At 41.3% G+C, this 21,639-nt stretch overlaps 1 protein-coding gene across 1 annotated transcript in view; it reads left to right on the plus strand.

Moving 5' to 3' along the window:
* Positions 1–167: 167 nt before the first annotated feature.
* The window catches only part of CENPP (centromere protein P), a 286,318-nt gene continuing 264,846 nt past the window's right edge, over positions 168–21,639 (plus strand). Inside the window, exons 1-4 of the mRNA XM_019033347.4 lie at positions 168–653; positions 6,752–6,933; positions 12,132–12,220; positions 20,292–20,380. Of these exons, the coding sequence (XP_018888892.3) occupies positions 547–653; positions 6,752–6,933; positions 12,132–12,220; positions 20,292–20,380 (467 nt within the window). The 5' untranslated portion in view covers positions 168–546. The remainder of the gene's footprint in view (positions 654–6,751; positions 6,934–12,131; positions 12,221–20,291; positions 20,381–21,639) is intronic.

The following is a 21,639-nucleotide window of genomic DNA, read 5'->3' on the forward strand; positions in this document are numbered from 1 at the left end:
TTTCCTTTTCCGTCCTCCCACCTTCCCTGACGCCTCCGTCACCTCCCCCTCAACGACTGCAAAAGAGCCCAAACCAAAATCCCCTAGTTTCTATTGAACACTATCGCTGTGTGTACCAATTCCTGGACTAGGTCGGCGTAACAGAGGAAGTAGGGGAAAAAAATAAAGAGGCGCTCCCCTCCACGTGATCCCAGCCCTGCCTCTTTAGTGAGGCACGCGGCCGGGCGGCTCCAAGGCTGCCGGCTAGGGTGAGCAGCGGAGCGCTTGGGCTTGGAGTAGCAAAGAACGCGCTCTCTAGAGAAAGTATAGCCACTGCTTAGACAGCCAGGGAAACGTGTGCGGGGACGTGGAGGACTCAGGCTCTCATGCGAGCATGGAGTTGGACGTGCAGGGCCGCTGGGGTCACGCGGGACTCTCCCGCCTCCCCTCCGCGTGAGCTCTGGGATGGTCCGCGCCGGGAGCGCGCGCGAGGCTTGAAGCGCGGGTGAAGCGCGCAGGTCGGAGTGACAGCTGCGCTGCCGGCCCGGCTGCGGTCAGCAACGCGCCATGGACGCAGAGCTGGCAGAGGTGCGCGCCTTGCAAGCTGAGATCGCGGCCCTGCGGCGAGCGTGTGAGGACCCACCGGCGCCCTGGGAAGAGAAGTCCCGAGTCCAGTACGTGACCCCCCAAGTCCCCCAGGGCCCGCTGGCCAGGGTTCCCGGGCCAGGCGGGTGAATCTCCACAGACATCCTCGGTCTCCTACTCCCAGCCCTAGAAAGTGGGCGTGAACTGGCATTGATCCTGTCATGACGATGGCCTAGAGTTGGGAGCAGCGCGTACGGCGCCCAGCTGTAAACGCATTGCAGGGTATTAACTCGTTTAATCGCAGTCGTCTGTGTGGATGACTGACAAGGAGGAAGTCTTGACTATATCCCTAGCTAGATAATTCCGCCTCCAGTATGCAGAAGTATCTGTAGTTGGGATTTAATAACTCCGTTTGGTTTCATGGCATTTGTTTTGGTAGGTCAGCTAACCATCTCAAGCGATAATGACTTTGTGTTTACGATGACATAAAAATTCCTTTGAAAAATAACTTCGGTAAAAAAGTAAATTGATAAAAGAAAAGTAGTTAATATAGACTGCAGGAGAATTTGACATTCCTCTGAGGTAGGTGCTACTGTTAGCCCTGTTTTATAGTTGAAGAAACTGAGGCTCAGAGAAGTTAGGTAGCTTGTCCAAGGTTCCAGAGAAAGGAATTGTCAAAGATGGATTGGGACCCAAAAATTTTACTCCAAAGTCTGGGCACTTTTGGTTTATTGAAGGAGAGGGAGAGAAAAGCTCTGCAACCGTAATTATGTATCATCATCTCAAACATAGAAGCCTCTCGAAAACATAAACTGTCTTCAATTTTTGAGTCAAGAGTAATTTGACATAGGTGCAGAAAGAATGAGATTTTTCCTGAGCTAACTGGAGAAGAATTGGTAGAAAATGGGAAGGAGGAGATCTACAGAAAATGTCTGCGTGCGGTCATGAAAGTAGAGGAAGCTGTGACTGGTTAAAGGGAGAGGAAAAAGGTGTGCTCCTCCACAAATGAGAGTAAATGTATTAAAGACCCTTGCTATTTGAGGTGTGCTCCACAGATGGGACGCTTTAGCATTACCTGGCGGTTTGTTAGAGCGACATCCTGACCTACTGAATCAGAATCTGCATTTTAAAAAAATACACTGCCCTAACAGAGGATTTGTGTGCACACTTGGAAATTTAAGAACCAGGGAAAAATAGTTTCTTTACTGGCCACAAGATTTCATTAGTCCCCATAGTAGTGTCAACTGAAAAATCATGAGATCTGCAAATTTAGAGAGACTATTTCTTAAAAAGGGTTACAGCCTGCAAAGTGGCCATCCTGACAGGCTAGGAAGCATAGTCTCAGGCAAAGCAGAAAGGCCCACACTTTGGAGGAGGAGGGGTTGGGGCAGGGATTTATGCTGTATGAGTGGGCTAGGTATACATATTCAACAGGTTATAGGAGTGGCTATGAATATTCACAAAGGGAGATGTGCTCACCTCTACTGAATAAAAATGCATATTACATGCATTCCATATTCATTTTGGGAAGCTGACTTAACATTTAAATGCATTACAATTAGGCCCTGTACGTCAAAAGTTGAAGGAGGGAAGCAAAGGTACTTAAGTACACAGGCCTTGTAAACCTGTTAGAACAAGTCCATGGTTGGTGATCTTATCAAAAGAAAATTTTTGAAATCATTCTCTTGTCCTATCAAAGCCTGTGGAACAGGGGAATCAGTTAGCATCTGGTGGTGGATGAACTGCAATTATTTCAATATTGCTTATCTGGAGGCCAGTGCTAGTGAAAAAAATATTGTGGCAGTTAGAACATAGTTCATTCTTTTAAAGGTAGGGGGTATGTGACTTAACCCTTGCCTGGCATGGCCTTAGGTCTTGTTTATAATTTGGTATCTTATTGCCACAGAGTCCGTTCTGCAACTCTTACGATCTCTATTTTAACATTAATGCTGGTCAGTTGTTGTGTCTACATCCCAAATAGGAAGGGGTATAACGAGGTGTGTCTGACCTCCCATCCTGTCATGGTTAAGAACTGAGTTTTTAAGGTTTCTTTGGGGTCCCCTTGACCAAGAGGGAGTCGGTTCAGGTGATTGTGGGGTGGGGTAGGATTTTATTTTTAGTTCTTAGTAGATTATTTATATAATCTGGGACTTCTCAGTGGTTAAATTGGAAAGTCAGAAGAGTCCAGATTGTGGGAGACATTAAATGTCAGTCCAGGGTGTTTGGATTTAACCGTGAGGTTTCTTTTCACTATAGTGGAGGAGGAGGATTGGAACCTATGTACCAAGCTATTTTTTTAAGTGATTATAAGTGGTTGGATGGATTGGAGGTAGGAAAATTGGAGCTAAATTATTCAGCTATATCCATATGTCCACACTGTGGAGCCAAATTGCCTGCTTTCAAATCCTGTCTCTGCTATTGGCTGAGTGATCTTGGTTAAGTGAGCTCCCCCTTTCTGTGCTTCAGTTTCCTCCGTGGTAAAATTATACCCAAGTTTTTGGGTTGCTGTGAGGACTAATTGAGTTAATATATGTAGTTCATTTAGAAGAGTACTTGCCTCATAATAGTAACTAACACTCATTAGTAGACCATTGACCTTTAAACTCGTGTACAGATTGATTTTAAAGGAAAAAAAATTCTTGCAAGCTCCTAATTCTGACAAAAAATTTTTATGTTATGAAGACAAACTTACAAATAATAAAACCACAAAGTGAATAAAATTCAAACAAATCCAAAATAGCTCAAACTAACATCATTAGTTGAAATACACAAATATTTTGCTCAAACTAAATAACTGCTATGAATAAGAATACGCAGATTTTCTTTTTGTGGCAAAATATACATAAGATTTACTATTTTAACCATTTTTGAGTGTTCAGCTCAATGGCATTAAACACATGCACATTGTTGTACAGCCATCACCACTGTCCATCTTCAGAACTTTTTCATCACCCCTAAACTGAAACACCATACCTATTAAACACGAACTCCCTACTAGCCACTCTGACAACTGCAGGTTCTTTTTTGAGTTCTGCATATCCAGCCTTTAATGATGACTTGGTTCTCTTACCACTTTGCTCTATCGGAAATACCTTGAAATTTTCCTTCATAGCTTGCTGTGACATTTGGTGTTCACTTGTCAGAAGCTCATTTATATTTATGGCTTTTTTTTTTTTTTTTCTTTTTTGAGACGGAGTTTCGCTCTTGTCGCCCAGGCTGGAGTGTGGTGGTGCAACCTCAGCTCACTGCAACCTCCGCCCCCTGGGTTCAAGGGAGTCTCCTGCCTCAGCCTCCCGAGTAACTGGGATTACAGGCACCCGCCACCATGCCCAGCTAATTTTTTGTATTTCTAGTAGAGATGGGGTTTTGCCATGTTGGGCAGTCTGGTCTCGAACTCTTGACCTCAGGTGATCTGCTCACCTTGGCATCCCAAAGTTCTGGGATTACATGAGCCACCATGCCCGGCCGCACATCATTTATATATGAAGATTGTCTCTGTTCTTTTTTCTTTTTCTTTTTTGTTTTGTTTTTTGAGACAGGGTCTCACTCTGTTGCCCATGCTGAAGTGCAGTGGCATGATTATGACTCACTGCAACCTTCACCCACCTCCCATGCTCAAGCAATCGTCCTGCCTCAGCGACCCTCCACCAGCCAAGTAGTTGGGACTGAAGGCATGGCACCTGCCACTATGCCCAGATAATTGTGTGTGTGTGTGTGTGTGTGTGTGTGTGTGTGTGTGTGTGTATTTTTTGGTAGACATGGGGTTTTGCCATGTTGTCCCAACTGGTCTTGAACTCCTGGGCTGCGTCAGCCTCCCAAAGTGCTGGGATTACAGGAGTGAGTTGCTGTGCCCAATCTGTTCTTTTTTCCTTGACTTCTATATTTAATGTAATTTGTAGGGGCATCAGTCTATGATGGCAAATGCAAAAGAAGCTGTGGTAGGTTTCATGATACAGAATATACTTACATTAACGTTTTAAATTAGCATTAAAACAAAATTTGAAACAAATTTTACAGACTTTATTAAGTCTTGGATTCTCAGTGTGAAGAATATAGAGTTAGATTATTCTGTGTAGAGATGGTATAAGGTCATAAGAGCATTGGTTAATGTAGTAGAATTAGAAATACAAAAGGCAGAATAGTTATGTGAGGGAGCAGAAAGGATGGCAGTAAGTCCAGATGTCAGGCAAGTGAAGGAGTCAAGGATAACTTCCAAGGTATAGAGCCTGACATACCGAGGGAAATATTTTATTATTAACAAATGTAGGGTAATTTAGAGGAAAAGCAGATTCCAAGAGAAACCATTTGGTGAGCTATCAAGCTAGATCTACCTTGCAGGAAGAAGAGATATATGGTTAGAGGTATATTTTAAGAGTTACTGGCATAGAGGAGCTAAGGCTAATCATTTAGTGTTCCTGCAGAATGAAAGAATACATATTTAGGATAGCAGAAGTAAGAGTGTTAGGGTTTTCCTCTAAGGTTGGAGACAAGAAGCCGACCCAAGATAGCAAATGAGAATTGGGATAATTATGCCCAAGAATCCAAGAAAGGGATGTTTTAAGCTGGCAGGAAAAGTCAACAGTATAGAATGTAGCCGAGTGTTTAAAGGAAATAATGGATGACAAAAAAAAAAAAAATACCATCTAATACAATTATTAGCTAAAATTTCTTTTTTAAAAAAGTTTAAGTTTTTTCTTTCTTTTTTTTTTTTTTTGTTGAGACAGAGTCTTACTTTGTTGCCCAGGCTGGAATACAGTGGCGTGATCTTGGCTCACTGCAACCTCTGCCTCCCATACTCAAGCAATTCTCCTGCCTCAGCCTCCTGGGTAGCCAGGATTACAGGCGCCCGCCACCACTCGAGGCTAATTTTTTGTATTTTTAGTAGAGAAGGGGTTTCACCATGTTGGCCAGGCTGGTCTCGAACTCCTGACCTCAAGTGATCCACCTGCCTTGGCCTCCCAAAGTGCTGGGATTACAGGCATGAGCCACTGCACCAGGCCAACTAAAATTTCATTCTTTTTCTCAAGGAAAATATATTTATATGTTCTCAATGAAGAATGTCTGGCCATAGTGATGTTTAAAGAGATTTGCTATTTCTTTTTCCAATAAATCTCTTTCTTACTATAAAATGTTCTGTGGTGTTTACTTTTAGAAATTAAAGTTAGCTAATTGATTTTATTTTTTAATTTCTTTCTTTTTTTTTTTTTTTTTTTGAGAGGGAGTCTCGCTCTGTCGCCCAGATTGGAGTGCAGTGGCGCAATCTCTGCTCACTGCAAGCTCCGCCTCCCAGGTTCACACCATTCTCCTGCCTCAGCCTCCCGAGTAGGTGGGACTACAGGCGCCTGCCACCACGCCTGGCTAATTTTTTGTATATTTAGTAGACATGGGGTTTCACTGTGTTAGCCAGGATGGTCTTGATCTCCTGACTGCGTGATCCACCCGCCTCGGCCTCCCAAAGTGCTGGGATTACAGGCGTGAGCCACCGCGTCTGGCCTATTTTTTAATTTCAAGACAGCTTTTAAAATAATTTAAGAGGTATATCAGACATTTAGGCTGGAATTTCATGGGTCAGAACTCACATTGTAATTTTGCAAAGTACTCCTGTTATAATTTATTTGAAAGGTGTTTCTAATATGTGGAAATTTGGAAGTATAATTTGGTTACATATGTTTTTTGTTGAAATTAAAGATTGTGGGCTGGGCATGGTAGATTACGCCTGTAATCCAACACGCTGGGAGACTGAGGCGGGAGGATTGCTTGAAGTCAGGAGTTTAAGACCAGCCTAGGTAATAAAGCCAGACCTTGTCTCTATGAAAAGGAAAAAAAAATTAGCTAGGCACAGTGGCATACCTGTGGTCCCAGCTACTCAGGAGGATCCTTTGAGCCTGGGAGTTCAAGGCTGCAGTGCACTATGATTACACCACTGCACTCCAGGCTGGGTGACAGCATGAGACCCTCATCTCTTAAAAAGGAAGAAAGAAAAAAAAAAAGTGGTGGTGTTAGTAACCACACTGGTTTTGAGAAAATTCTTTTTAATTTTTAAATTTTTTTTTATTTTAATAGGGGAAGGTGACTTAATAGGAAGAGAGTAAGAGGGACAAAATGGGAATGCTTTGAGGAAAATGGGGTTATTAGATGAAACACATGTTAGTAATTGGAGTGATTATTTTTTATATTTGCCTTTTAGAAAATCTTTTCAAGCCATACACCAATTCAATTTGGAAGGATGGAAGTCTTCAAAAGATCTGAAAAATCAGCTTGGACATTTAGAATCAGAACTTTCATTTCTAAGTACGCTTACTGGCATCAATATAAGAAATCACTCCAAGCAGACAGAAGACCTAACAAGCACTGAGATGACAGAAAAGAGTAAGCATTTTTTTTAAATCTAGACATAGTATGGAAGCTTACCTTATTATGCATAAGAAATTGGTTGTCATAATATTGAATTAAAATTCTACAAGGTAAGTATTTGAAAGTATGGTTGTGGTAAACTTGTTTACTCACATATCTTTTGAACATCAGGATGTTCAAAAAGCTGCCTGGGCCAGGCCCCGTGACCATGCCTCTAATCCCAGCTTTTGGGAGGCCAAGGCATGCAGATCACCTGAGGTCAGGAGTTTGAGACAAGCCTGGCCAACATGGTGAAACTCTGTCTCTACTAAAAATACAAAAATTAGCCGGATGTGTTGGTGGGCACCTGTAATCTAAGATACTTGGGAAGCTGAGCCAGGAGAATCATTTGAACCCGGGAGGTGGAAGTTGCAGTGAGCTGAGATTGCGCCATTGCACTCCACCCTGGGGGACAGAGCAAGACTCCATTAAAAAAAAAAAAAAAAAAAAAAAAAAGGCTGCCTGAGATAAATATTAAGGAACAGACACAGTTTCTTTTCTTTCTTTCTTTTACCTTCTCCTTCCTGATGGAAAAGAACAGACACAGTTTTTATCATTAAGTACCTTAATAGTCAAGTAAATAGTAATAAGTGAATAATGATTATAAGAACAACAGCACCATTAATTTATACATCTTAGGAGTTGTTCAGCACTGACATGAAAGCTGCCAAGATAAATGTTTTAGCAGCTGGACCTTTTGCTGGAAGGAAGGTTTCTGGTCCCAATGACTAGATTTTATTGCCAAAGATCTGTGATGCACTAAGAGATAAAGGGAAGCTACTGCAGCTGTGCAACTGGATGTCAAGAACTTTGCTTGGTCAAGAATAACATTCCCAAAAGCAGAAATCATTTTTGGTGTGCTTCCTGACTTTTGCACTGAAAATTACCCTCATGACGGGAGAGGGTCTTGGGCAGCCACTGCAGGGAGACTGAATTACATGTAGAAACAGAGTGATGGAATTTGGAGACTTAAATTACTTGAAAGGAAGAGATGGAATGCAGAGAGAATAGAGAATGAGGATAGGCCAGTTATAAGACTTTTACTAGCTTAAAAGCCGCAGCATGAAGATTAGGCGTAGAGTCTTGACAAAGCTAATGTGGTTTGAATGGGAGATTTCAGACAGGGACATCACAAGAGTTGAAATGCTTTTTTTCTGTGAGTAATATGTGCTCATTTTAGCAAACTTGGAAAAATATAGAAATTATGAAGAAGAAATATCATTTTAAAGCCAGAAATCTAAGTAGTTATAGGAGTTTCTTGAAATTAATTGCAAGTAATTCAGCAAGAGTAATGGTACTGGAAGAGAAATATCTTGTTTTTTATTTTTTTGTTCTTTTTCCTTTGTTTTTTGTTTGTTTTATTTTTTTGAGATGGAGTTTTGCACTGTCACCCAGGCTGGAGTGCAGTGGCGTAATCAAAGAGCTTTTTGAAGTCATTATTGTTTTCCATAGCTATTAGTTGGGCAGACACAGTTTCTGTGGTGTGTTAATGAATGTAGCTGAAGCTAGGTAATCAAATGATCTTAATTTCCTTCAAAATAATCGTGTGAAGAATGTAGACTTTATTGCAGCTATGCTTTTATTTCTTCAAACATTTTTTAGAACTTTCTTTTGGAATTTCCTTCAGTGCCTATGATGATTCTTTTAAATTCTCCATTTTGATTCCGTAAGAGTCGGTTTACAAACTAAGTAATGGAATTTGGAGTCCAAAATTAAGTGTTACTGCAAAGTAATGAGAGTAGGGTTGTTTTTTTTTTTTTTTTTTTTTTTTGAGACAGAGTCTTCCTCTGTCGCCCAGGCTGGAGTGCAGTGGTGCAATCTCAGCTTACTGCAGCCTCCGCCTCCTGGGTTCAAGCAATTCTCCTGCCTCAGCCTCCTGCGTAGCTGGGACTACAGGCACACAGTGCCATGCCCGGCTAATTTTTGTATTTTTAGTAGAGACGGGGTTTCCCTACATTGGCCAGGATGATCTTGATCTCCTGACCTCGTGATCCGCCTGCCTCGGTCTCCCAAAGTGCTGGGATTACAGGTGTGAGCCCCTGCACCTGGCTGAGAGTAGTATTTTAATTTATAATTTTTATTCTTGTCTTTTGATTAGCTTTAAATGTATGTTGTTAAAAATATGTAGATGGGCTTGATGTATGGATGGATTGTTTTGAAGGACTAATCCTCTTCTGCTGTCTGTGAACTTTGTTAAAAATACACCCTTGCTCATTATTTAAAAATAAAAATCAGGCCAGGTGCAGCGGCTCACGCCTGTAATCCCAGCACTTTGGGAGGCCTATGTGGGCAGGTCACTTGAGGTCAGGAGTTTAAGACCAGCCTGGCTAACATGGTAAAACCCCATCTCTACTAAAAATACAAAAATTAGCTAGGCGTGGTGGAGCGTTCCTGTAGTCCCAGCTGCTCGGGAGGCTGAGGCAGGAGAATGGCTTGAAGCTGGGAGGCGGAGGTTGCAGTGAGCTGAGATTGCACCACTGCGCTTCAGCCTTGGTGACAGTGAGACCCTGTCTCAAAAAAAACCAAAAAAACCAAAAAAAAAAAAAGGCCAGTTGTGGTGGCTCACACCTGTAGTCCCAGCACTTTGGGAAGCCGAGGCGGGCGAATCACTTGAGGTCAGGAGTTCGAGACCAGCCTGGCCAACATGGTGAATCCTGTCTCTACCAAAAACACAAAAATTAGCAGGGCATGGTGGGGCATGCCTGTAGTACCAGCTGCTCGGGAGGCAGAGGTTGCAGTGAGTGGAGATGGTGCCACCGCACTCCAGCCTGGGTGACAGAACGAGACTCCATCTCAAAAATAACATAAAATAAAATAAAACAAAATAAAAATCAGTGTGTTCAAGTTAAAAAGTACCGAACTGAAAATTTATCATGCTATATATTTATATGCAATTTATGTATGCATAGTGTTCATCTATAAAGAAAAAATAAAGCCTGGACATAAAGAAAAAATAAAGCCTGGAGATTGGACAGATTAGTAAGTCTCTCTCTGTCTGATTTCTTATATGCAAAATAAAGTGGTTGCTGTAGATTATTTCCAGGATTCCATCTGCATTTTTTCTTTACCGCATTTTTGGCACATTTATTTTTATGGACAAAGCCCAAGGTCATCTAGATTTTCTCCTATATTCTAGGAGTTTTATAGTTTTGTATTTTATATTTAGATCTGTGATAAATTTTCAGTTAATTTTTGTGAAAGGTATAAAGTCAGTGTCTAGATTCTTTTTTTTTTTATTTTTCATATGGATGTTCAGTTGATCCAGCACCTTTTGTTAAAAAGACTATTCTTTCTCCATTAAACTGCCTTTGCTCCTTTGTCAAAGATCAGTTGACTGTATCTGTGTGAGTCTATTTCTAGACTTTCTCTTCTGTTCTATTGACCTATTTGTATACTCTTTCACTAATACCATACTGTCTTGATTACTGTAGCTTTATAGTAAGTCTCTAAATCAGGTCGTTTAAGTTCTTAAACTTTATTTTTCTTGAAGTTTATTCTGGCTCTTCTGAGTTTTTGCCTTTGCATATAAACTTGATAATCATTTTGTTGATATCCAGAAAGTAACTTGCTGGAATTTTGATTGGATTGCATTGAATGTCCTGATCAAAGTTGGGAAGAACTGACATTTTAACCATAGTGAGTCTTCCATAGCTATTTGTTTAAACAATTCCACATCTAATCCACGATTAAGCATTGCATTTATCCGTTATGTCTCTTTAGTCTCCTTAATCTGGTCATTCTTCTCTGTCTCTTATGACATAGACATATTTGAAGACCACTTGTATTACAGATTGTTCTTCAATCTTTTTTTTTTCTAATAGTTTCCTCTTGATGAAATTCCTGTGCAATTTTGGCAGGAAAACTATGAAAGTGATGTTTTGTTCTTACCAGTACATCTAATTAGGCAAATTATGTCAATTTGTACCATTCTGTCTTTTTTTCCTAACTACTTATTGAACAAATCTTTAACCAGTCTTCCTATTTTGAGCCCCAGGTTCACCTCCCATAAAGGTACTTGGTGCTGCTGACTCATAATACCCGTCTCGTATTCTGCTATGTAAATGAACTTGCTTCTGGGTTTTCCTCATTTGCTGGCTTAGGTTTCAGTTTTCCTGGCTCTACCAGGTCACTTTCATTTGTCCATGTGCTATCTAGTGCATCCATCTGATTTCCAGCTTCCCAAATCAGATTGCTCTTATCTTCCCTGTTCCCTTTATCCTTGTAGAATCATGCCCTTCTAAAAGTAACGTCATTAGCAAAACTAGATGACTACGTAAAGTCAGGATAGTGCTTACTTACCTCTTGGGGGTAGGGAATAGCCTGGGAAAGGATATGAGGGAACCTATAAGGTTCTGTAAAATTCCTGTAGTATGATCTCAGTGGTAGTTACCTGAACAACCACATGTATAAAAGAAATATTGAGCTGTATACTTAAGAATAGGGCATTTTATGCATTCAAATGTATGCATGTTATATCTCAAAAATATCACTGACATTTTAGTGAGGTTTTGAGAGATGGCAGAGGTGAACGCATGGATTCAATTTACTGCCTTTAAGAACTAGATAGTGTTGAAAAAATAAAAACCATTGAACAGTTAACATGACTCAAATTTGTCTAGGGTTATACTAGTACATTTCTACTACTTACCATAACTTTTGGTATAGTTGAAAACTTGGCCGGGCGCGGTGGCTCATGCCAGTAATCCCGGCACTTTGGGAGGCCGAGGTGGGTGGATCACCTGAGGTCAGGAGTTTGAGACCAGCCTGACCACTATGGTGAAACCCTGTCTCTACTAAAAATACAAAAATTAGCCAGGCATGGTGGTGCACACCTGTAATCCCAGCTACTCAGAAGGCTGAGGCAGGAGAATTCCTTGAACCAGGAGGCTGCAGCGAGTCGAGATCGCACCATTGCACTCCAGCTTGGGCAACAAGAGCGAAACTCCTTCTGGGAAAAAAAAAAAAAAAAACTAGAAACACAAGTTATCATTAATTTTATTTTGCAAAGATAATCAATTTGGTGTACGTTCTTCCAGAGTTTTTCAATGTAATTGCTAATGCACACTTTCACACATATACCCGCATGTATTGTAGATATTCACACAAAATTAAATAATACGCATTTGAAGAAAATGGCTATTTGCAAACAAAATACTTGTTTTTCTGCTTTACAGGTATTAGAAAAGTTCTACAGAGACACAGATTATCAGGAAATTGCCACATGGTTACATTTCAACTTGAATTTCAGATTCTGGAAATTCAGGTAAATTAAGAAGCATGTTGTGATAACAGAGATACTTCTGCTATGAGATAAACAATTCCCACACCCCAGCCTTCAACAGTGGTGGAGCTGAAGAGGAGTTCATGAGCCAGGGACCCCCATTCATAGCACATTTGTGCAAAGTGGTACATTTTCAAAATTTCAGGTATTAATAGCCCAGCAACTGCATATGGTAGGGTTGTTGTGAAAGCCATAGGTGCTTTATTGAAGGACAGGTAGCAAGATGCTCCTGGGCTTCCAGTGCAATTTCATGAGGTTGTGGGAATAGTCCTGGGTGTCATCAGTAGTTAGGTGATATGCCATCTAATATCTATTAGTTATCTATTGCTGCTTAACCAGTCTCCATAATATTTAGCATCTTAAAACAACCCAAAATAGGCCAAACATAGTGGATCACACCTGTAGTCTCAGCATTTTGCGGGGCCAAGGCAGGAGGATTGCTTGAGCCCAGGAGTTTGAGACCAGCCTGGGCATTGTAGTGAGACCCTGTCTCTACAAAAAAATAAAAAATTAGCCAGGCGTGGTGGTGTGCACCTGTGCTCCCAGCTACTCCGGAGGCTGAGGTAGAGGGATTGCTTGAGCCTAGGAGGTCAAGGCTACCGTGAGCTGTGATTGTGCCACTGTACTCGAGCCTGGGTAGCAGAGTGAGACTCTGTCACACACAAAAAAAAAACCACCAAAAATACAATTATCCCTCAGTATCTGTGAGGGATTGGTTCCAGGACTCCCTGTAGTACCAAAATCCACGGATGCTCAAGTCCCTTATATAAAATCGTGTAGTATTTACCTATAATGTACACACATCCTCCTTTATACTTTAAATCATTTCTAGATTACTTCCAATACCCAATACAATGTAAACGCTATGAAATAGTTACTATAGTATATTGTTTAGGGAATCATTATGAGAAAAACAACTTGTACGTGTTCAGTACAGATCCAACCATCTGCATCTGTAGATTTTTTTTTTCAAATATTTTTGGTCTGCAGTTGGTCAATCTATGGATGTGGAACCACAGATAGGGAGGGCTGACCATATTTATTAATTATCTCACCTATTTTGTGTGGGTCAGGAATTTTGGAGCCACTCAGTTGGGTGTCCTTGCTCAGGGCCTCTCATGAGGTTGTGGTCATCTGGGACCACAGCCATTTGAATGCTCCTTGGGGCTGGATGATCTTGTACCTCGTACTGAACTGCTGAGACACAACAGAGGGAGGAAGACCCCTTTGGCTAAGACCTTCACATAATATCAGGAAGCAGGAAAGCGAAAGCAGACAGAATGATAATAAGTAACCCCACTGGCCAGGGTGCAGCAGAACAGGGCTCAGCCACCTTCAGAGGCTGACTCCAAGAAACGTTGAAAGCCGGAGAAAGCAGTTGAAAGAGGAGAAAGCAGTTTCAACCAGTTGGTTTTGCCAGTTGGGCCAACAGGGAATGTGTGCAAAGAGGAGGAACAGAACAGGGAAGGGCTGTCAGGCTGCACTGGCCTCAGCTCATCAGATATCTAAAGTGGTGTAGAGTAGTTGTTGTAACTGAGTCCTGTGGACAAGCTGCCTGCTTATATTCAGGGTCATGTGCCAGGATTCCTTATCCTTTTCATCAGTGTCCTTAGCCACAAAAACAGTCCCAAGTTTCCCATTTTGTATGAGACAGGACTTGGTTATGGAGTCAGGACTTTTCCTTATTCTTTGTCAGATAGCCACTCCCTAACTAGTCCCAAGGATTTGGTACAGTTACCTGGGTTTGGAAGTTTTGCTTCTCTTTGCAATCCAAGTCTCCATTTGCTATTACTGGCTCTGGCAGGCTGAGGATGGGCTAGGGGTTTTCTAGACCCCCTCATTTGACGGCAAAGCTCCCAGCCTGTACTCGTCTTAGAGTATCACTCTCATACTGCCAAAGTGACCAAGAAAAGGTGTAGTGTAGCATTGCCTAGGCCATTTGAGCAGGATACAAAACACATTTCAGCATGTTCAATGTGTCAGGGGCATGGGTGGTAAGTGGCTCTAGGGGACTGACATTGTTCCCATATGGGCACCAGGCCTTGGGGATGTACAAGGTCACCAAGGAGATATCACATGACCACAAAGATCATTTGCTGAAGACTCAAGCAGAGAATGGACCCAAATGGATTGGTATCATTTAGGCTGGACAGCCTGTGCCACCACCCCAGGCTTTTCCTTTAGGTGGCTCAGGGACTCCTGGATGTTGTCCCTTTGTAAAAGGTTTCATAGTCTGACCGACTATATTTTCTTTCTTTGTGGCTGATGTGAACTTGACCTGAGAGTGGTAATCTACTGAATGCTCTTCTGTATGCTGGCATCCATTAATGGGCCAGGCCTGCAACCCATGGCAGGTTGGTGGAATCATAATCCTATGGTCCACTTCCATCTCTGAAAACATCTGCACTCTAGTATATATGTCCAGGAAACTGCTCAGGGGAATCCTAGCAGCCTTGTGGTCTTGCAGGCTTTTTCTACTGTAAGAGTTCATCTCTTTCACAGTTGCCTCATAGGTAATGCGGAGAGAAGCTCCGTTGTGGGCAGAATTAGTCTTGTCCTTGAGAGGCTTGTCCACAAATCCAAGTGAAAAGGGAAAGATTATCCTCTGACATTGAGGTGAATGAGCTTCTTAGTGGAGTTGTACCTTCCAGGATGGGTTGTACCCTAAGATTGATTGGTATGCTCCTTAGTGGGGCTATGGCCTGAGACATAACATAGGCTATAATATCCAACATAGACTACAATATCTTCACTTTATTTAAGTTGCATACTTCAGTCACCTTAAACCTCTGATGGAAAGTATCAAATGGTAATTTGATGCCTTCCTGAGTCAGATAAGGATGAGGTCACCGTGTAGAATGTTGCGGGAAGTCAGGGACCCCAAATGGAGGGACTGGCTGAAGCCATGGCAGAAGAACATGGATTGTGAAGATTTCATGGACATTTATTAGTTCCCCAAATTAATACTTTTATAATTTCTTATGCCTTTCTTTACTGCAATCTCTAAACATAAATTGTGAAGATTTCATGGACCCTTATCACTTCCCCAATCAATACCCTTGTGATTTCCTATGCCTGTCTTTACTTTAATCTCTTAATCCTGTCAGCTGAGGGGATGTATATCACCTCAGGACCCTGTAATAATTGCATTAACTGCACAAATTGTACAGCATGTGTGTTTGAGCAATATGAAATGTGGGCATCTTGGAAAAAGAACAGGATAACAGCAATTGTTCAGGGAATAAGAGAGATAACCTTAAACTCTGACTGCCGGTGAGCCGGGCAGAACAGAGCCATATTTCTCTTCTTTCAAAAGCAAATGGGAGAAATATGGCTGAATTCTTTTTCTCAGCATGGGACATCCTGAGAAAGAGAATACATGCCTGGAGGTGTATAGGCTTATAAACAGCTCCCCCAGGGGCGCCTGTCTCTTATGGTTGAGACTGCAGAGATGAAATATACTCCAGTCTCCCATAGCGCTCCCAGGCTTATTAGGAAGAGGAAATTCCCGCCTAATAAATTTTGGTCAGACCAGTTGATCTCAAAACCCTGTCTCCTGATAAGATGTTATCAGTGACAATGGTACCTGAAACTTCATGAGCAATTTTAATTTCGCCTCGGTCCTGTGGTCCTGTGATCTTGCCCTGCCTCCACTTGCTTTGTGATATTCTATTACCCTATTAAGTACTTGATGTCTGTCACCCACACATATTTGCACACTCCCTCCCCTTTTGAAACTCCCTAATAAAATCTTGCTGGTTTTTGTGGCTCGTGGGGCGTCACGGATCCTACCAACGTGTGATGTCTCCCCTGGACGCCCAGCTTTAAAATTTCTTTCTTTTGTACTCTGTCTCTTTATTTCTCAAGCCGGCCGACGCTTAGGAAAAATAGAAATGAACCTATGTGATTATTGGGGTAGGTCCCCCGATAGTAGAAGACATTTCTGATAATGTGATATGCTCCTAAAGAATGACAGCTGCCTGACCAGAGTCATTCCCAGCATGAACTACCACATGGTTTGGCCTGCTGGGCCTGGGCAGCCGCCCCAGGGCAGCACAGACAGGACAGAAGCCAGACAGTGGATGTCCTGCCACTTAGGTCCTGCAACCCCTGCTGCTGTGGCCACACTCTGCCTCCTAGCAGACAGTGTTGGCACTGACCCAGACCTCAACAGTATTTTAAGCCAATATTCTCATCCTCATGTCATGAAAGCATGATTGAAAATTTTGTGACCGTTTGGTAATGGCCTGAGATTATACTGTTAGCTCACATGCTGAATGAATTAGAATCAGTTGAGCTGTGCCTGACAGAAAACTTAAAAATAAAGGTACTAGAAGTGTATTTCTCTATTACTTAAGTAAACTTGTAAGTTTTCAAGGGCTAATATGGTGGTTTTATGATAATCAGGTTCTACCGTCAGCCACACATGGCTTCAAGTCATGGCACAATGATCACGTTAGCATTTCAGGTATCAGGAAGAAGTTGGGCAAAGAAAGCCTCGCCTATTCTTTTAAAGGACACTTTCTGGAAGTTGTACATTCATCATTTTCACTTATATTCTATTGGCCAACAAGTTCATGCAAAGGATGCTGGGAATTTAGTCTTTGTTGTGCTTGGCCATATGGCCAGTGAAAAACTGGGGCAAGAAAAAAGTATAAATAGAGGGGACTACTAGCAGTTTCTGTCCTATATGCTTTAGGGGATGCAGGGGGAAAAAAATCTAAGGAGAGGAACTGTAGATATCTTCTTTGAAGGACATAGAACCTAGTAATTGCTGAGTCTCTAAAGAGACATGAGTTGTCATTGTTTAAGTTTTAAAGTATGTATGTGTTTTGGGACTGATTGGTTTTACTAACAAAGTGCTACAGAAAGAGTGTGTTCTCTCTGGCTGTGTTAAGAACTCTCGCTTTCTCTCTGAGCCTTTTAGATTTTATGATTCTTCTTGAAGACCAGAACTGGTAAACAAGGTGTTGGAAGAAATTACAGACAGCTGTGGAATCAACAGGGTTTTTGGAATCAGTTGTGTGAGAGGCACCAAGAGTTCTTACTTGGGGAGGGAAAAACAAAGGACTATCTCGTTTCTCTTTATTGCTTACAATTCTGATATAATAACTTGATGAAAAGTTTTTGAAATGTTTATTATTTAATGGCAAATTCTAGGATATTCTATACCAACTTGTGTATATATGCCTTTAGAAACATATCTAGTAGAATTGCTGGGTCAAAGGAAACTTACAAATTCTGATTGATAGTGGCAAATTGCCTTCTAAAATAGTTTTACCATTTTACATACTGAGCACATTTTTACATTTTTACTGTGAAGACTGATAGAAAAAGAAATGACACAGCAACCTTGTGTGTTCTAAAACATTTTTTAAAAATAAAATTTCCACTAGAGGGAGAGGTTTAGCTATCTGAAAATTAAAAAGTAATCTAAATAGTAAAACCCTCAATTTACAGAATATTGTTGTAATAAAGTTATATTAATATAATATTTGAACTAAACATGACCTCAAATCATGTTAATAGAATGTTAGAACAAAATGATGACTTATAGTTTGTCTAGGTCAACCTTATTATTTTATAAGTAAATGGATCCAGAGAGTTTGAATGATTACTCATGTTGGTGCAGCTATTGTTGTCCAAGGTGGTTGGGACATAGAGCTCTGTTGGCCAGATTTACTTTCTGGTGTTCTTAGTACTACATTTGTGAAGAGTTGTAAGGCTATCAGAATTAACATTTATCAGCCTTCCATAATCCAAGCAATATAGTCAATTAGATTGGTAGGAGTTTGTGGGGAAAGTGGCAGGTTAAGTATGTTTCCATAACTTCTGTCCCAATGAAATGAACAAAATTATTCAAAAAATAAGCAATTTTTTTAAATGGAAGAGAATACAATTCCATTATCACAGGCTCCAAAGAAAATCTGTTTGATATTAATGACATTTGAGTCTAAACACTGAAATCCAATACAGGGTGCTTCATGAGAGGTTTATAAGTTTTACAAAGTTAGGCTGGCCACATTGGCTCACGCCTATAATCTCAGCACTGAGGGAAGCCAAGGCAGGAGGATAGCTTGAGCCCAGGAATTAAAGGCCAGCCTGGGCAACGTAGCGAGACCCTGTCTCTAAAAAATATTTTTTTTAAAAAATAAAAAAGAAATTAGCCAGGCTTGGTTACTTACATATATAGTCCTAGCCACCTGGGAGGCTGACAGGAGGATTGCTTGAGCCCACAAATTCAAGGTCACAAAGAACTGTGATTGAACGACTGTATTCCAGCCTGGGCAATAGAGCAAAACCCTGTCTCAAAAAAAAAAAAAAAAAAAAAAAAAAAGGACCAGCTTAATGGCACCCTTTTCCTAAAGATCTCTACCATAATCCTTCAGTTGTAGAGGAGAATGAGAACTGTGGGCTTAAGTGGACCATAGTAGAAAGGAATGTGGTGCTGAGACACATGTAGGGGCTTTGAGGTCAGATTGTTTATAAGGTCTCTTCCCTTATTTACCAACTGGGGAGAATTGACCTAGTTAGCAGTACCACAAGCAGGGGAGAGATGGAAAAACAATATTTTGAAGTCAGCTTTTGAGTTGTTAAACAGGATTCTATAACCCAACAAAAAATTTGTTTTTGCCTATCCTAATGGGTGAAAAGCTGAAATCTAACATGTATCTACACATACTTGACCAAGAGACCAGATGTGCTCCTGAGATTTTTGCTTTCCTTTTCCTTTCTTTCCTTTTTTTTCTGGTAACAGTTCTATTGAGATATAATTCACATACCATATAACTTACCAGTTTAAAGTGTACAGTTCAATACTTTTTTAAAAGATGTAATTTATTTGGAATCCAAGCTTTGTTTCACAAGTTTATTATTTATTTTTATTATTATTATTGTTATTCTTTTTGAGACTGTGTCTCTCTCTGTTGCGCAGGCTGGAGTGCAGTGGCACGATCTTGGCTCGCTGCAACCTCTGCCTCCCGTGCTCAAGCGATTCTCCTGCCTCAGCCTCCCGAGTAGCTGGGATTGCAGGCACCTGCCACGACGCCTAGCTAATTTTTTGTATTTTTAGTAGAGACGGGGTTTCACCATGTTGGTCAGGATGGTCTCCAACTCCTAACCTCAGGTGATTCACCCGCCTCTGCCTTCCGAAGTGCTGGGATTACAGGCGTGAGCCACCGCGCCCGGCCAGTCTTTGATCATCTTATAGGTAAAAATGGCATCTTATCGGCCAGGCGCGGTGGCTCCCGCCTGTAATCCCAGCACTTCAGGAGGCAGAGACGGGGGAATCACGAGGTCAAGAGATTGAGACCGCCTGGCACGGTGGCTCACGCCTGTAATCCCAGCACTTTGGGAGGCTGAGGCGGGTGGATCACGAGGTCAGGAGATCGAGACCATTCTGGCTAACACGGTGAAACCCCGTCTCTACTAAAAAATACAAATAAATTAGCCGGGCATGGTGGCGGGCGCCTGTAGTCCCAGCTACTCGGGAGACTGAGGCGGGAGAATGGCCTGAACCCAGGAGGCAGAGTTTGCAGTGAGCCGAGATCGCGCCACCGCACTCCAGCCTGGGCGACAGAGCGACACTCTGTCTCAAAACAAAAACAAAAACAAAACAAACAAGAGATTGAGACCGTCCTGGCCGACATGGTGAAACCCCATCTCTACTAAAAATACAAAAATTAGCCGGGCGTGGTGGCGGGCACCTGTTGTCCCAGCTCCCCAGCTTTGGGGAGAATGAGGCAGAAGAATCGCTTGAACCAGGAGGCGGAGGTTGCGGTGAGCCGAGATCGCGCCACTGCACTCCAGCCTGGTGACAGAGCAAGACTCCGTCTCCAAAAAAAAAAAAAAAAAAAAAAAAAAAGACATGTTATTTTATCGTTTTAATTTACAATTATTATTAGTGAGATTGAACTTCTTTTTTTGTTTTTGTTTTGTTTCTGTCATGATTACTGTTTTATTTGGTGGCATTTCATTTTGCATATTTCAAAAGTATTTTTGTCTTTTTGAAGTTTACTGTGCTTTGATACAGAAATTTTTATCTTTATTTTAGAATAAGGAGAGATTATCTTCTGCTGTTACTGACCTCAACATAATAATGGAGCCCACAGAATGCTCAGAATTAAGTGAATTTGTGTCTAGGTAAGCTATTTTACAAACTTACTTTTTTAGAGAAAAAAAGTAAATTTACACTTTACAGTTTTAAATTTACCTTTTCCTCTTCTTAGTAAGTAAATAGGTCTTCTCTGAAAGTATAACACCACTGTTGTGCTTATATTTAAGCCCATATTCTCTATATCTATCATTCTTTCATTTAATTTATATTTATTGCACATTCACTATGTGCTGGGTATTAAAATGTGAGCAAAAAAAGACGCAATCCTCAGTCCTCATGGAATTGACAGTCTAGTGGAGAAGTTAGATATTAATCAAATAATGGCAGAAGTAAATATAAAATTATGGCTATGTTAAATGCTACAAAGGAGAGTTACATAATGCTGTTGAAGTATATATCAGGAATTTTTGTTTTTTATTATTTTTGTATTTTTTTTTAAATTAGAGATGGGGTCTTACTATATTGCCCAGGCTGTTCTCAAACTCCTAGGCTCAAGCAGTCCTCCTGCCTTAGCCTCCCAAAGTGTTTATCAGGAATTTGACTAGCAGAGAGAACATGAAGTCATTTCCTGAAGCTTGAACTGACATCTGAAAAATGAGTAGGTGTGAACTAACAAAGAGGGGATAACTTTGCTGAGAACTGTGCCAGCAGGGAGCATGGTGTCTGTGAGCAATTGACACAGGGCCACAGTGACAGGTGGAGGCAAGAGCCTAGGAGAATGGTGTAAGATGAGGTTAGGAAATTAGGTAAGGTCCATACTACCGGGAATTTGGTATAAAGAGTGTTATCACAGTCCCACGACCAAGTGAAACTATTGAAAAGTTTTGAGCAGGGCCTGAGGAAAGCAAAAGTGTGGCATCCTAGAAAGAATTATTCTGGATACTATGGGGAAATGGAACGAAGGGGTGCAATCATTGATACAAGTGAGTCAATGACTAATCTTTTAAAACAGTTCAGGCAAGAGAAGTTTGTAGTTTGGACTGAAATGATGATACTTAGCTAGATGGATTTGGGGGATAATTAGGAAGCAAAAATGAGTGGGCATGGGATTGCTTGAGTAAAAGGGATTAGAGGTCATTCACAGGGGATAACTCTTTGATTATGGTGGTCCCGTCTGCTGTTAAGGGAAGGTTGGAAGAGGACCATTGTCAGGTGAGATTATGACTTTATTTTGGACATATGGGACTTGAGTACCTTTGAAAACACTGAAATAAAAATGAGAAAGAGGCAGCACAGAAGAGATGGGGGTGGGAGATATAGAACACTGGAATTATCTTCTATTGGG

The sequence above is a fragment of the Gorilla gorilla genome, chromosome 13 (genome assembly GCF_029281585.2).
Source record: "Gorilla gorilla gorilla isolate KB3781 chromosome 13, NHGRI_mGorGor1-v2.1_pri, whole genome shotgun sequence".
NCBI classification, from domain to species: Eukaryota; Metazoa; Chordata; class Mammalia; order Primates; family Hominidae; genus Gorilla; species Gorilla gorilla.